The sequence below is a fragment of the Aulonocara sp. 'chitande type north' Nkhata Bay genome, linkage group LG1, assembly GCF_057382095.1.
Source record: "Aulonocara sp. 'chitande type north' Nkhata Bay isolate Kocher_YH1m ecotype deep benthic linkage group LG1, A_spYH_male_GT1.1, whole genome shotgun sequence".
Taxonomy (NCBI): Eukaryota; Metazoa; Chordata; class Actinopteri; order Cichliformes; family Cichlidae; genus Aulonocara; species Aulonocara sp. 'chitande type north' Nkhata Bay.
Genome location: NC_141344.1, coordinates 5,152,472 through 5,163,840, shown reverse-complemented (window position 1 = coordinate 5,163,840; position 11,369 = coordinate 5,152,472). Strand labels below are relative to the sequence as shown.

The window sequence follows — 11,369 nt, the reverse complement described above, 5'->3', positions numbered from 1 at the left end:
ACGTACAAAATACAAAACACATGCAAAATCCAAAGCACATGCAAAATACAAAACACATGCAAAATACAAAACACATGCAAAATACAAAACACTTACAAAATACAAAACACATACAAAATACAAAACACATGCAAAATACAAAACACATGCAAAATACAAAACACATGCAAAATACAAAACACTTACAAAATACAAAACACATGCAAAATACAAAACACATGCAAAAGACAAAACACATGCAAAATACAAAACACATGCAAAATACAAAACACATACAAAATACAAAACACATGCAAAATACAAAACACATGCAAAATACAAAACACTTACAAAATACAAAACACATGCAAAATACAAAACACTTACAAAATACAAAACACATGCAAAATACAAAACACTTACAAAATACAAAACACATGCAAAATACAAAACACATGCAAAATACAAAACACTTACAAAATACAAAACACATGCAAAATACAAAACACTTACAAAATACAAAACACATGCAAAATACAAAACACTTACAAAATACAAAACACATGCAAAATACAAAACACTTACAAAATACAAAACACATACAAAATACAAAACACATGCAAAATACAAAACACTTACAAAATACAAAACACATGCAAAATCCAAAGCACAACGGAAGTGCTCCAGGATGCTAGGGGCAGTGTTGAGCTAGATTTGCAAAATAAACGGCAATTTTGTTGAAAACACAGGGAGATGGATACCAGCGGAAAACACCATCAAGGATAGTCACCACGCCTCATAATAAAGGTAATGTGCAAACTGTTGTTAGTTTGATTGTTTGTTTTTATTAATATGAACGCTTGGTTTATGCTTTGCTCATAGACAACTGGTTTTAAAAAATGGATAAAAGTATGAAAACGTAATGTTTTAGCGATTTCTGTCCTTTGCTAAACATCCAAAGTAGCATGCTGTGCACTTTATATACATATATATAATGAAAGTTAAGATAAAATATGTAATCTCCTGTGCATTCAGGAGTCTTAATGTAAGATGTGAAATACTTGTATTTTCTGTGGGTTGTAGTGAATCTTAATTTTGTAAAACATTTGATGGGGTCATTTTTACAGATGTACTGTCCCTTCTGTGGACACCTCTTGGCAGACAGTCCTGCCTTTTGTAGTCTATGTGGTAAAAACATCAAGTTTTTAAAGGACATCACCAGCACTGTGTCGAGAAATCCTGCCCTTAGTGAAGAGGCAGCAGCTCTTCCATCTACCAGTTCCAGCATCCTGACTGGCACAACTATACAGTCTACACAGGGTAAAAAACATATTTGTATTAAATAAATCTTGTTAACTGTCCCTTCCCTAAAATTATAACTTTTTTTTTTCTGTTTATAGCTGGGAAATCATTAGTGGAGTCATTCATAAAATTTCGGGATGTGAAAGAAAGGGAAAGAAAGGCATTTTTTTCAAAGAAACACCAGGAACAGAAGGAACAGAAACCAGTGAAGGTATGTCATAAACTTGAACGTGGAAGTTGACCACTTTTGTTGCTAATACAAAATCCAAATTACCTTTAGCACTGCCAAGGCATCACTGTAAACTTCCATATGCATATGAAAGGAACTGTATATATTGCAAGGGTGGCTAACTATGTCCTCTACAGCTATGGACCCCCCCGTACTATCTCTGTTTAATTTACTTTCAGGCTGATTGCTGTTCATTGCCTGTATATGGTGTGTTCAGCTAATCACAACCTTGGACATTAGTGTTGCTCGGGGAACGTCGAAGAAACTAGAAACGATCTAGTTGCCGCTCTTGGGGGTTGTAGTTCACCACTGATACAGGGCTTACAATTTTTAACCTGATCTGAATTTCTTAATTGTCAGCCTTTGGTCAACAGTCCTTCAATAATATATGCCCCCTGTTAAAACTATATTTAGTCGCTAATGTTGTCTTTTGAGTCATAGCACAGCTGGAGCACAACTACAGATCAGAAATAAAATGGAAGACCATGTAGGAACAAAGATGTAAAAACATGTTATTGTTAATCTCATTTCTAGATACAGATTGGCATCATGAGAAGGACCAGTGATGGTATAAGACCTGTTCGAGGAAAGTCACTTCCGGTTGATGTTCATTCTCACTGGTCAACTGAGCAAATCTTGTCTGCCAGCGTGAAAAAACATAAGGACTTTAACCAGGCCATGGCCGATGGACCCTATGTACTGCTATACCCTGATGCAAGGGAAGTTAGCACAATTCCTGGAACCAACACCCCTTTCACCATCCAAAAATACAAGGATGCCATAGGGAAGGCCTATCAAAGAGTAACTCTCTACATTTGTAACCATGATGACTTCTTTAATACTGGTAAGTGATTTTGATAAAGCAGTGACAATCATAAAGTTTAGATATTAAAAATAATTCAAGATTTTTCCAAAAAATGTTAATCAGAGAGTGACATGATTTTGCCACAGATTTTAAATATATTTAATTTGTGCTGCATAGCCAAAGTGTTGTATATGTTTGCTAATTGTTAGATATACCTTTCAATACATACATATATTTAAATTAGACTGTATTTTTTTGAATCATTGAATATTTGCAGATTGCAACACAGAGTGTGAATCTGAAGAGGACAATGAAGTTCAAGTAAAAGTAGTAGAAAGCCCACTGTCGGACACTGTGGTTAGTTTTTTTTTTTTTTTAACGGTGTTTTGTGTGTGTGTGTGTGTGTTTGTATACACCAATATAATCAAGAAAAGTTTAAAGTTTTAAAAAGTGCTGTTAATCTTATTTTACTACTTATCAGGTATGGGATTTTCCAGATAATCACAGCACGCCGGAAAGAGCACCTTCAAGAAATAGGTAAGTTTTGTATTGTGGAGAATACAGTGCGGCGACCGTGAATAGGGTGGAGCCAAAATACATTCTTGTGTATTATATTGTAAATTCTGAAATTATTTAAATTCTTTACAGGGGGTCAAACTTGCAAACTTCTTCTGAAGTAAGACTCTGAAAAATGTCATTAATAATTATCATACAGGCTACAAACATAAATTATATTAACTGTTCATATATTTTTGATATTTAGACTCAAGGTCCCTGCTACAGGTATGTTTTGGACACAGAAATTTGTGTATTGACACACTAGACCAGTGGTTCTTAACCTTGTTGGAGGTACCGAACCCCACCAGTTTCATAAGCGCATTCACTGAACCCCTCTTTAGTGAAAAAAAAATAAATTCAAATTCAAGACATAGATATGTTTTTATTGGTGCACAAAATGAGCCGTGCATGTCATGGTGGAGGCTCTGCCGAACCCCTGAGACCGACTCACCGAACCCCTAGGGTTCAATCGAACCCAGGTTAAGAACCACTGCACTAGACCAATAAAATATTAGTTAACTTTAGATTTTAAGAAATGTTCTACTTTGCCCACTAAATGTTTTTCATTGCAGCACAGTGTTTATGCACCGATTGTAATTGATAGTGACTCAGACAAAGAAGTTCTCATCGAAAAGGATGAGAGTGAAACACAAAGGTAAGTATACATTTAAATGTGAGAATGTAAATATGATAAAAGTGAGTAATAACATCCTCATTTTATGTGATATTTAATAATTTTTTTATGTTCTAGTACAAATGGCCTGTCTGCTGCAGAAGTACTCGAAGAGCTGGCGTCTAAGACAATAAAAACATCTGTCAGCAGATTTAATATAAACAGGGCAAATGTTTGGGATGGAGCAGCTCGGGGCTTTAGACGTGTGTCTTACAACCCAACTGATGATATACTTGTGAAGTTCAGCGATGATGCAGGACAGCGTGAAGATGGAATGGATAATGGTGGTCCTAAACGTGAATTTTTGACATTATTAATGAAATGCCTTAGATCGCGACGAATCTTTGATGGACCTGAGGACAGCAAATTTCTTACATTTGACAGCGCTGGTGAGAAATTTATACCATCTGACTATAAAATTAAATTAATACATTCTGAAGTTAAGCTTGGATGATTAATTTTTTATTAAAATAAAAAGGCATATAATTTAAAGCATTATTTTAGCATAACTAACTAAATAAATCCATTACCAGCTGCAAGAGAGGATGAATATTTCCTTACTGGCAGAATGATTGCCACATCATTGGTACATGGTAGTCCAGGGCCTGCCTTCCTCTCCAAGACACTCTACCAGCATCTGATTGGGACAACAAAGTCTGATGTGGTGGAGGTCACGATTGAAGATGTAACTGATGAAGCTACAAAAGCTTTTCTGTTGGAAGTATGTTGATTTAAATATTCGATTGTAAAACTACAATTTCCTTTGTTATCACAAAGCTTGATGTGTTAATTGCACATTGGACTGTAACGCTGTGCTCCATAGTAGTTGTAATTTTAATCAACATGCTAAGTGTACCAATGTTTGTTAATTATGAACAAAGATAAATGTTTGACTTTAAGTAGAGGAGTAGAAAACAATACCAGAATAACATGCTTTAAAATATAGACCAAACATTGAAGTGCACTAGTAATTATATTTAAAATGATTTTGATGTGAACGTCATGGACAACAACCTTGTGATACTGCAATTTTCTTTTTTTTATTATGTAAACACTAGATATCCAATGCTGCAACGCTGAAGGAACTCCATGGGTGCATTGAAATGCATTGCAGCTTATTGCAGACAGCTGGCTGCTATGTATTTCCGGACTCTTTAGATGGTAAAGGCAACATCATTAAGGACTACCTTAAGTGGTACATCATATACCGCAACCACTTCTCAATCCAAAGGTAACATATTTGTTACCTCAGGGGGAAGCGCTCTCGAACTACACCTCTCTTCAGCCTGGCACACACACAGAACAACCAGGTCACCCCACCCCTTCCTGTACACCACCCTCACTACTTCCTGCAGCCCAACCAAACATGAATCTTAAAGGAACAACAACAGTGTGCAGAGAAAACCAACATGTCACTGTCCAGTAACACTTAACCATCGTTACAGTACTGTACTGACTGAAAATGCATTTGCAACATTGTGGCTGAAGTAACTTAAGCTCCAGTTTCCAACATTCACTTGCTGATGAATAGAAATGCAGATGGTAAAATATAAATTCGGAAGGTGGCATGGTGGAGCAATGGATAAAACATCAGACTGGGATTCAGAAGGTAGCACGTTCGATGAGAGCCCACACACCAGGTGTGTCCTTGAGTAAGACAGCCAGCACTAACTCACTGCTCACCCCAAGGGTGATGGGTTAAATGCTGAGATCTAATTTCCCCCTAGGATCAATAAAGTCTGTAAAATTCATTGTGCTTTCGGAATAATTAAAATAAAACATTCAAAAAGTGTTTTTCATTTTTTTATTGTAGTGCTGATGACAATTTTCCCCTTATAGATTTAAGGATGGCCTCGCAACACTTGGTGTAATCCATGCCCTGCAGCAGCATCCTTTGTTGTTCCAACCCTTCATGTGCTCAAGACCAGAGCCGCTGACATCTGATTTTTTAGAGGACATGTTTGCTGTGGTCCTGAGCGAACCTGGCAGTTCAAGACGGCAGGAAGAAACCAGGGTGCTTGGATTCTGGCGAGACTATCTGATAGACGCTGAAGGTTTGTTTAATACAAAACTTGTACTGCAAACAAATTTCTACGATCAGTGAAAACCAATAAAGCAGCTCTTTCATGAATATTACTTTTATGATATATATTTTTTAAGTTTAAACTGTCAGGTGATATTTCTGCTATAGAACAGAAGCACTTTTTTTTGTCTTTTAGCAGTTGAATCTCATCCCTTGGGGGATGAATGTGCTGCCAGCAGTGGCTATTGGGGAGCTACCTAGCATGAACAAAACAATAATAACAGAGTCAAATTATCACCTTTACAGTTTCTGTTTAAAATGGAAAAATTGTACCGCAATAGTAAGTCACCACAGAGCTGCTGTTTTATATATTTTTTTATATTGAACTGGTATGGGTGTTTGTGCTATTAATCTTGGAAAAACAGTAAAAACATAACACTTTGGAACATTTGAGGATCCAAGTTTCTGATATTCTGCTTTGTATTTGGAATTATTATAAAATAAAGAATTATCTTTAGCTACATTCTATTTAATTATAGATACCAAAACAGCAGTCTCCCTACAAGACATCCTGATGTTTGCCACGGGCCTAAACAGCATTCCACCAGCTGGAATGGAACCAAGACCAAGATTGCTGTTTGGTGATGCATCACGTTTCCCAATTGGGAAAACATGTGCAAACACCATTGTGATACCAATGGCTCAGTCATATAAGCAGTTCCAGGATGATATGGACTTTGGAATATTAAACTCTCCTGGTTTTGGTCTGTATTGATCGACTTACAGTTTGATCCTCACACTGTAATATAGTCCTCATTTCAACTGTGTTTTTGTTCTTATACAAAAAGGTTTGTTTAAAGAAATTGGCTAGATATCTGTTGGGCCAAGGCCTTTGTTTTAGTTACAATGCTAAAGTAAATGTCTGTGATTTGAAAGGATTACTTTTTAGTACCCTTAGCTTTAGAATTCCCTTTACTACTATCCAGCATTTAGAAAAGATATATTCATAGATATTGTACATTTTACACAATTTCTATTTCAGTGCAAAGTGTAATTTGCCTTGTTAATGTTAACAATAAATCTTATTACTTAAATTAGAGTGTTTTTACTCCTTTATTTTATATCAACCTGTATTAATAAAGCTAATAATACCAACACGTGTCTTGCATTTAAGGTGGAGGTTAAGAGAGTCTTCACAATATCATCTGTTAGGATAAATAATTTATTTGATCTCATCGTCACAACTGATATTCTTATTTGGAAAAACACAAAGGCTATTTTTTTAAGTGACTATAAACTGATGAACTATAATTGTGATCTACTTGAAGCAAAAAACATTTTTTTTTGCCTTAACAAAAGTGCAGGTGGTGCATTATTATAACCACAAAGTGGAATCCACAGTTCTGGGATGTGTGGGAACCTTGGCATTACAACCCAGCAAGTCCTTTTAGTCTGATGTAGTTCTCCACACAAGATTCCAATGTCTGTGATGAACTGAAGCCACTGTTTAGTCCTTCAAAATATTCCTGTAGGTGAGGGTCTCCACAGAAATCGGGAGTTGAACTCATCCTGAACTGGCTCAGCTCTTGATGTCCAACTGCAAGGCCACAGTCGCGTCCACCAAACCTAAAAGTTTGTACAAGGAAAATTTTTACTATTAAAATACTAAGAAAACGCTACAACATCCTTGTCTCTGTAGGGGGGGGGGGGAAATTATGCTTAAAGTGAACATATGCTTTTACTTAAGACCACTGGCTGTATTATGGCATTGAATAGACTAGAAGGTGGTCAGAGTTCCTGTAACTACCTGTCTTGAACAATTGACTTGCTGAAAACATTGGCAGATTTTTGTCATGTATTTAAGGAGATAATATAAAACGGCTTTTCATAAATTTTAGCACTGGAATCAACATGTGAAAAAAGTAGACCTATTTAGTCCAAATTTTGGGTGGTACAAACACTGTGGTGTCTGTTTTTTATGACCATACAGTAAAAGAAGACTATATGATCAAGTGCATAGATCAGTGCGCCCCAGGGTGACTGTGGCTACAATGTAGCTTGCCATCACCAGTGTGTGAATGTGTGTGTGAATGGGTGGATGACTGTTTGTGTAAAGCGCTTTGGGGTCCTTAGGGACTAGTAAAGCGCTATACAAATACAGGACATTTACCATTTAGAGATTAAAAGGTGCTAAAAAAAATGTCATTTTTGTGATTTCTACTTAAATTACAGACTTTTGATTTTTCACATTTTAAATTGACAAGAGTGATACAAACCTATGAGGCAGGTAATACATCACATCCGGTTTACCAGATGGACAGCGTGACTGGCTAACTGGACGGATCAGGTGCGTGTTCCACTTTCTTTTGCATTCATCCAGATCCCTCTGAAGCACAGCCATGAAAATGAAGCGCACCAAGCACATGTGTTCATGACTACCATTAAAGAGGTGCATTTCCTTCATGTCACTCAAAAGGTCCATCCAGAACTGTGTTCTAGAAGAGACAAAAACATACCATCAGTTCAAAATCACTATCCTTCAAAGCCTCACTATTTCTTACGTTTATGAAACTGTTTCTTGAGTTGATGTAAAGTGCGTGCATTTTGGATTTCTATTCATCTCACTTTCTTTATTGACAGTTTAAATTTTCTATCTTATACTTGGCTACACATTGAAGCTATAAAGGAAAGGTGGTGTAATACAAATCAAGGCTTCTGCATCACAGACTATATATTACAGCCACACTTTTATTTGCTTAATATAGTTGTTTCTTGAAAAATTTTAAAACCTACCGCTGTTTTCTGAAGTACGACCACCAGCTTTCAATTCTTTGATTTGTTATTGAAGATCCATACATATGACTGGCAGCTCCTGCAAAAAAATCCTGATGAGATGACCGTAAGGCACAATGCATTGCTGCCATCGTCCCATTTTCAGTGCCGCAGTCTGTGCGAAGTCGCACTGGTATGACTCCAAACTCTGAAGCACACTGAACGTAGTGTTGAGCTATGACTTCTGGGTTGCTGTTAGTTGCTCCGCAAACCAACCATAATATCTTCCGCGAATAGCCATCAATACAACCACTGATAGTCAAACCATATGGCTTTAATTTGTCATATCCATCAACATGCCAAGTGTGGTTTGGTCCAGGTGAATCGTAAACTCTTCGTAAAAACTTTTTCTTTGAGCGCTTTTGGACTACAGATGGGTCGAGCTCTGCCATCATCACCATTACATCATGCCTTTTCACAGAAAGATGGTGTTTCTGACGCAGTGTCTGCCACATTGAACGGTATCCATAATGTTGACCAGGTCCCTTCAGCTCTTCTATTATTGCAGCACAAATCAAGGCCTGAGTTGAGTAATGTTTTTTGCGGGACAGTGATAAACTTCTTAATCTACTTTTAAGTGTGGTCAGACTGATCTTCTGTTTATGTTTTGAGGCCAAAATGTCCAATGTTTCATTATAGGAGTAACCGTCTCTGAAATATTTCTGAATGAGGTCTTCAATGGAAATGTTTTCTTGAATTGATCCTTATAAACAGAAAAAAAATAAGATGGGAAATGGTAAAATAGATCATCAGACAAGAAATGTGCAGTTTTAAATAACAATGACATTTAAAAACCAATGTATTGTCTCATTATTAAACGAAATTAATATGTTGCTTCTTTGGGCCTCAGTAAATTCAAGACAAATAAAGTCTACAACTATAACCCTAACCTGGACGACTAAGAATCTTCACAGATATATACCTTACTGGTTTAAATGATTGCAAAATAATGTGTATGCAATTTATATAACATAAAAATAATATAGTAAATAAGGACTGCATTCAAATGTAAATAAACTGTAAACAGCCAAATGGCAGCTTTGTGAACTGGTTCAGACAACCTTTTTTATATATGTTATTTGTGAAATACTTACTGTTGTTGACAAACGCCAAAAACTCAATATGTTTGCCACATGAACCGCAGAACTTGACAACTTCTCTCACGTTATGGCCACAATATGGACAAAACATTCTTACCCTGAAACAAACAGCATTTTTCTTTTAAAATGGAGTATTAAAACGGAAAAGGGCAGACCTAAGCTAAAGTGTATATACACAGACGCATTTCCAACACAACAGCTACGTTGTTAGCGTAAAACTGAACTTCCAAAACACAACTACCTAGATAACTTAAATTACACAATTGAGAGCATATGTGTATTAGTTGTTGATTTATACACAAACACTAATATATATTCAAATAATTTAAAAAAAAAAGGTTCATTTACCTTTTACTGCCACACACCAAATCCGGTCATTAGAAACTTCATGGCTTATGTAGCCACTAGGTAACAAAAACTCAACACTGCCCCTAGCGTCCTGGAGCACTTCCGTTGTGCTTTGTCTTTTGCATGTGCTTTGTCTTTTGCATGTGTTTTGTCTTTTGCATGTGTTTTGTCTTTTGCATGTGCTTTGGATTTTGCATATGTTTTGTATTTTGCATGTGTTTTGTCTTTTGCATGTGTTTTGTATTTTGCATGTGTTTTGTATTTTGCATGTGTTTTGTATTTTGTATGTGTTTTGTATTTTGTAAGTGTTTTGTATTTTGTAAGTGTTTTGTATTTTGCATGTGTTTTGTATTTTGCATGTGTTTTGTATTTTGTAAGTGTTTTGTATTTTGCATGTGCTATGGGTTTTGCATGTGTTTTGTATTTTGCATGTGCTTTGGATTTTGCATGTGTTTTGTATTTTGTACGTGCTTTGTCTCTAGGGGCCACTGTAGGGGGGGTTCGGCGATCCAGTCCCAACGCAGGAACAGCAACAGTGGGTGGCGATGGCCGCAATTCACAACAGGGCAGGGATGCCCTTCTGCCTGCATCTGACGGTGAGACGAGGGAGGCCGTGTTCAGGTGTGGAGTCCTGGCAGGGTTTTTAGCAGGTTGCAAACACTATTTTTATTGTATATGGGGAATTTTAACTTGTATTTGTGATTCTGGCTGTGTTTTTTTTTTTTAATGCTAATAAATGGTGTGTTTGAAGCCAGCTTAGTTTCTGTGCCCTGAGTGCTGATCCGCTCGCTCCCCTTTTCGCTTGCATGTATACAGACATGGTGGTGAAGATTTAGGTTCACCAGTCTTAGCGGCTACATATAACTATATAACTATACACACTATACACACTATATATCTATGCACTGAACATATATATTTTAACTTTCACGTAAAGTCTTAAGCACATGGTTTATTAAGGTGGTACAGTAACAGGGCAGTTGATATAAGGGGAGAGTTCTCCTGAATAACTCTCTCTCCAGCTCCAGTAACTAACCTCCCCCAATGCACACTCAACGCCTTTCACGCAGCACAACCAAAACAGTAACATTGTAACAGAGATCCTGAACACATCACAATAAAATATCATGTGATATAATCTGTCTCTCTCTCTCACACACACACACACACACACACACACACACACACACACACACACACACACACACACACACACACACACACTCACCATGAACCTACACTTTTATATGAGAATCATATAAAAGTGTATATATGAGAATCACCATGTTAAGTATGTAACCAATGTTGTTATAAGGTATATTATAAGATTGTGCCACTTGCTGTGTAAGATTTAATAATTACGGTAAGATTAATGTGTGATGACCGATTGTAAAATGGTAAATGGCCTGTATAGCACTTTACTAGTCCCTAAGGACCCCAAAGCGCTCTACACATTCAGTCATCCACCCATTCACACACTGCTGATGGCAAGCTACATTGTAGCCACAGCTGCCCTGGGG

At 36.7% G+C, this 11,369-nt stretch overlaps 3 protein-coding genes across 3 annotated transcripts; 2 read left to right on the top strand and 1 right to left on the bottom strand.

Annotated features, from left to right (window-relative positions):
• The first annotated feature begins 646 nt into the window (after positions 1-646).
• Positions 647-3,484, top strand: LOC147338568 (uncharacterized). Its single transcript, XM_086304016.1, has 8 exons — positions 647-786; positions 1,107-1,299; positions 1,380-1,492; positions 2,045-2,354; positions 2,593-2,672; positions 2,797-2,852; positions 2,964-2,991; positions 3,079-3,484. Exons 2-8 carry the CDS (start codon positions 1,107-1,109, stop codon positions 3,136-3,138), a joined length of 840 nt encoding a protein of 279 aa, XP_086160142.1. The 5' UTR covers positions 647-786; the 3' UTR covers positions 3,139-3,484.
• On the top strand, positions 3,474-6,626 carry LOC147338567 (G2/M phase-specific E3 ubiquitin-protein ligase-like). Its single transcript, XM_086304147.1, has 6 exons — positions 3,474-3,528; positions 3,625-3,935; positions 4,080-4,267; positions 4,605-4,777; positions 5,386-5,600; positions 6,109-6,626. Exons 2-6 carry the CDS (start codon positions 3,821-3,823, stop codon positions 6,342-6,344), a joined length of 927 nt encoding a protein of 308 aa, XP_086160273.1. The 5' UTR covers positions 3,474-3,528; positions 3,625-3,820; the 3' UTR covers positions 6,345-6,626.
• Positions 6,627-6,773: 147 nt separating this feature from the next.
• LOC147338566 (uncharacterized) lies at positions 6,774-9,990 on the bottom strand. Its single transcript, XM_086303891.1, has 5 exons — positions 9,850-9,990; positions 9,496-9,599; positions 8,363-9,104; positions 7,846-8,064; positions 6,774-7,195 (listed from the first exon to the last, which is right to left on the bottom strand). Exons 2-5 carry the CDS (start codon positions 9,590-9,592, stop codon positions 6,997-6,999), a joined length of 1,257 nt encoding a protein of 418 aa, XP_086160017.1. The 5' UTR covers positions 9,593-9,599; positions 9,850-9,990; the 3' UTR covers positions 6,774-6,996.
• Between the last annotated feature and the right edge of the window lie 1,379 nt (positions 9,991-11,369).

Coding starts and splice junctions, on each gene's coding strand:
- LOC147338568 (XM_086304016.1), top strand. CDS start 1,107: ATGTACTGTCCCTTCTGTGGACACCTCTTGGCAGACAGTCCTGCCTTT. Junction 1,300..1,379: donor AACTATACAGTCTACACAGG/GTAAAAAACATA, acceptor TTCTGTTTATAG/CTGGGAAATCATTAGTGGAG. Junction 2,992..3,078: donor ACTTGCAAACTTCTTCTGAA/GTAAGACTCTGA, acceptor TTTGATATTTAG/ACTCAAGGTCCCTGCTACAG.
- LOC147338567 (XM_086304147.1), top strand. CDS start 3,821: ATGGATAATGGTGGTCCTAAACGTGAATTTTTGACATTATTAATGAAA. Junction 3,936..4,079: donor TCTTACATTTGACAGCGCTG/GTGAGAAATTTA, acceptor ATCCATTACCAG/CTGCAAGAGAGGATGAATAT. Junction 4,268..4,604: donor CAAAAGCTTTTCTGTTGGAA/GTATGTTGATTT, acceptor TGTAAACACTAG/ATATCCAATGCTGCAACGCT.
- LOC147338566 (XM_086303891.1), bottom strand. CDS start 9,592: ATGTTTTGTCCATATTGTGGCCATAACGTGAGAGAAGTTGTCAAGTTC. Junction 9,105..9,495: donor TTTGGCGTTTGTCAACAACA/GTAAGTATTTCA, acceptor TCTGTTTATAAG/GATCAATTCAAGAAAACATT. Junction 8,065..8,362: donor TCGTACTTCAGAAAACAGCG/GTAGGTTTTAAA, acceptor TGTCTCTTCTAG/AACACAGTTCTGGATGGACC.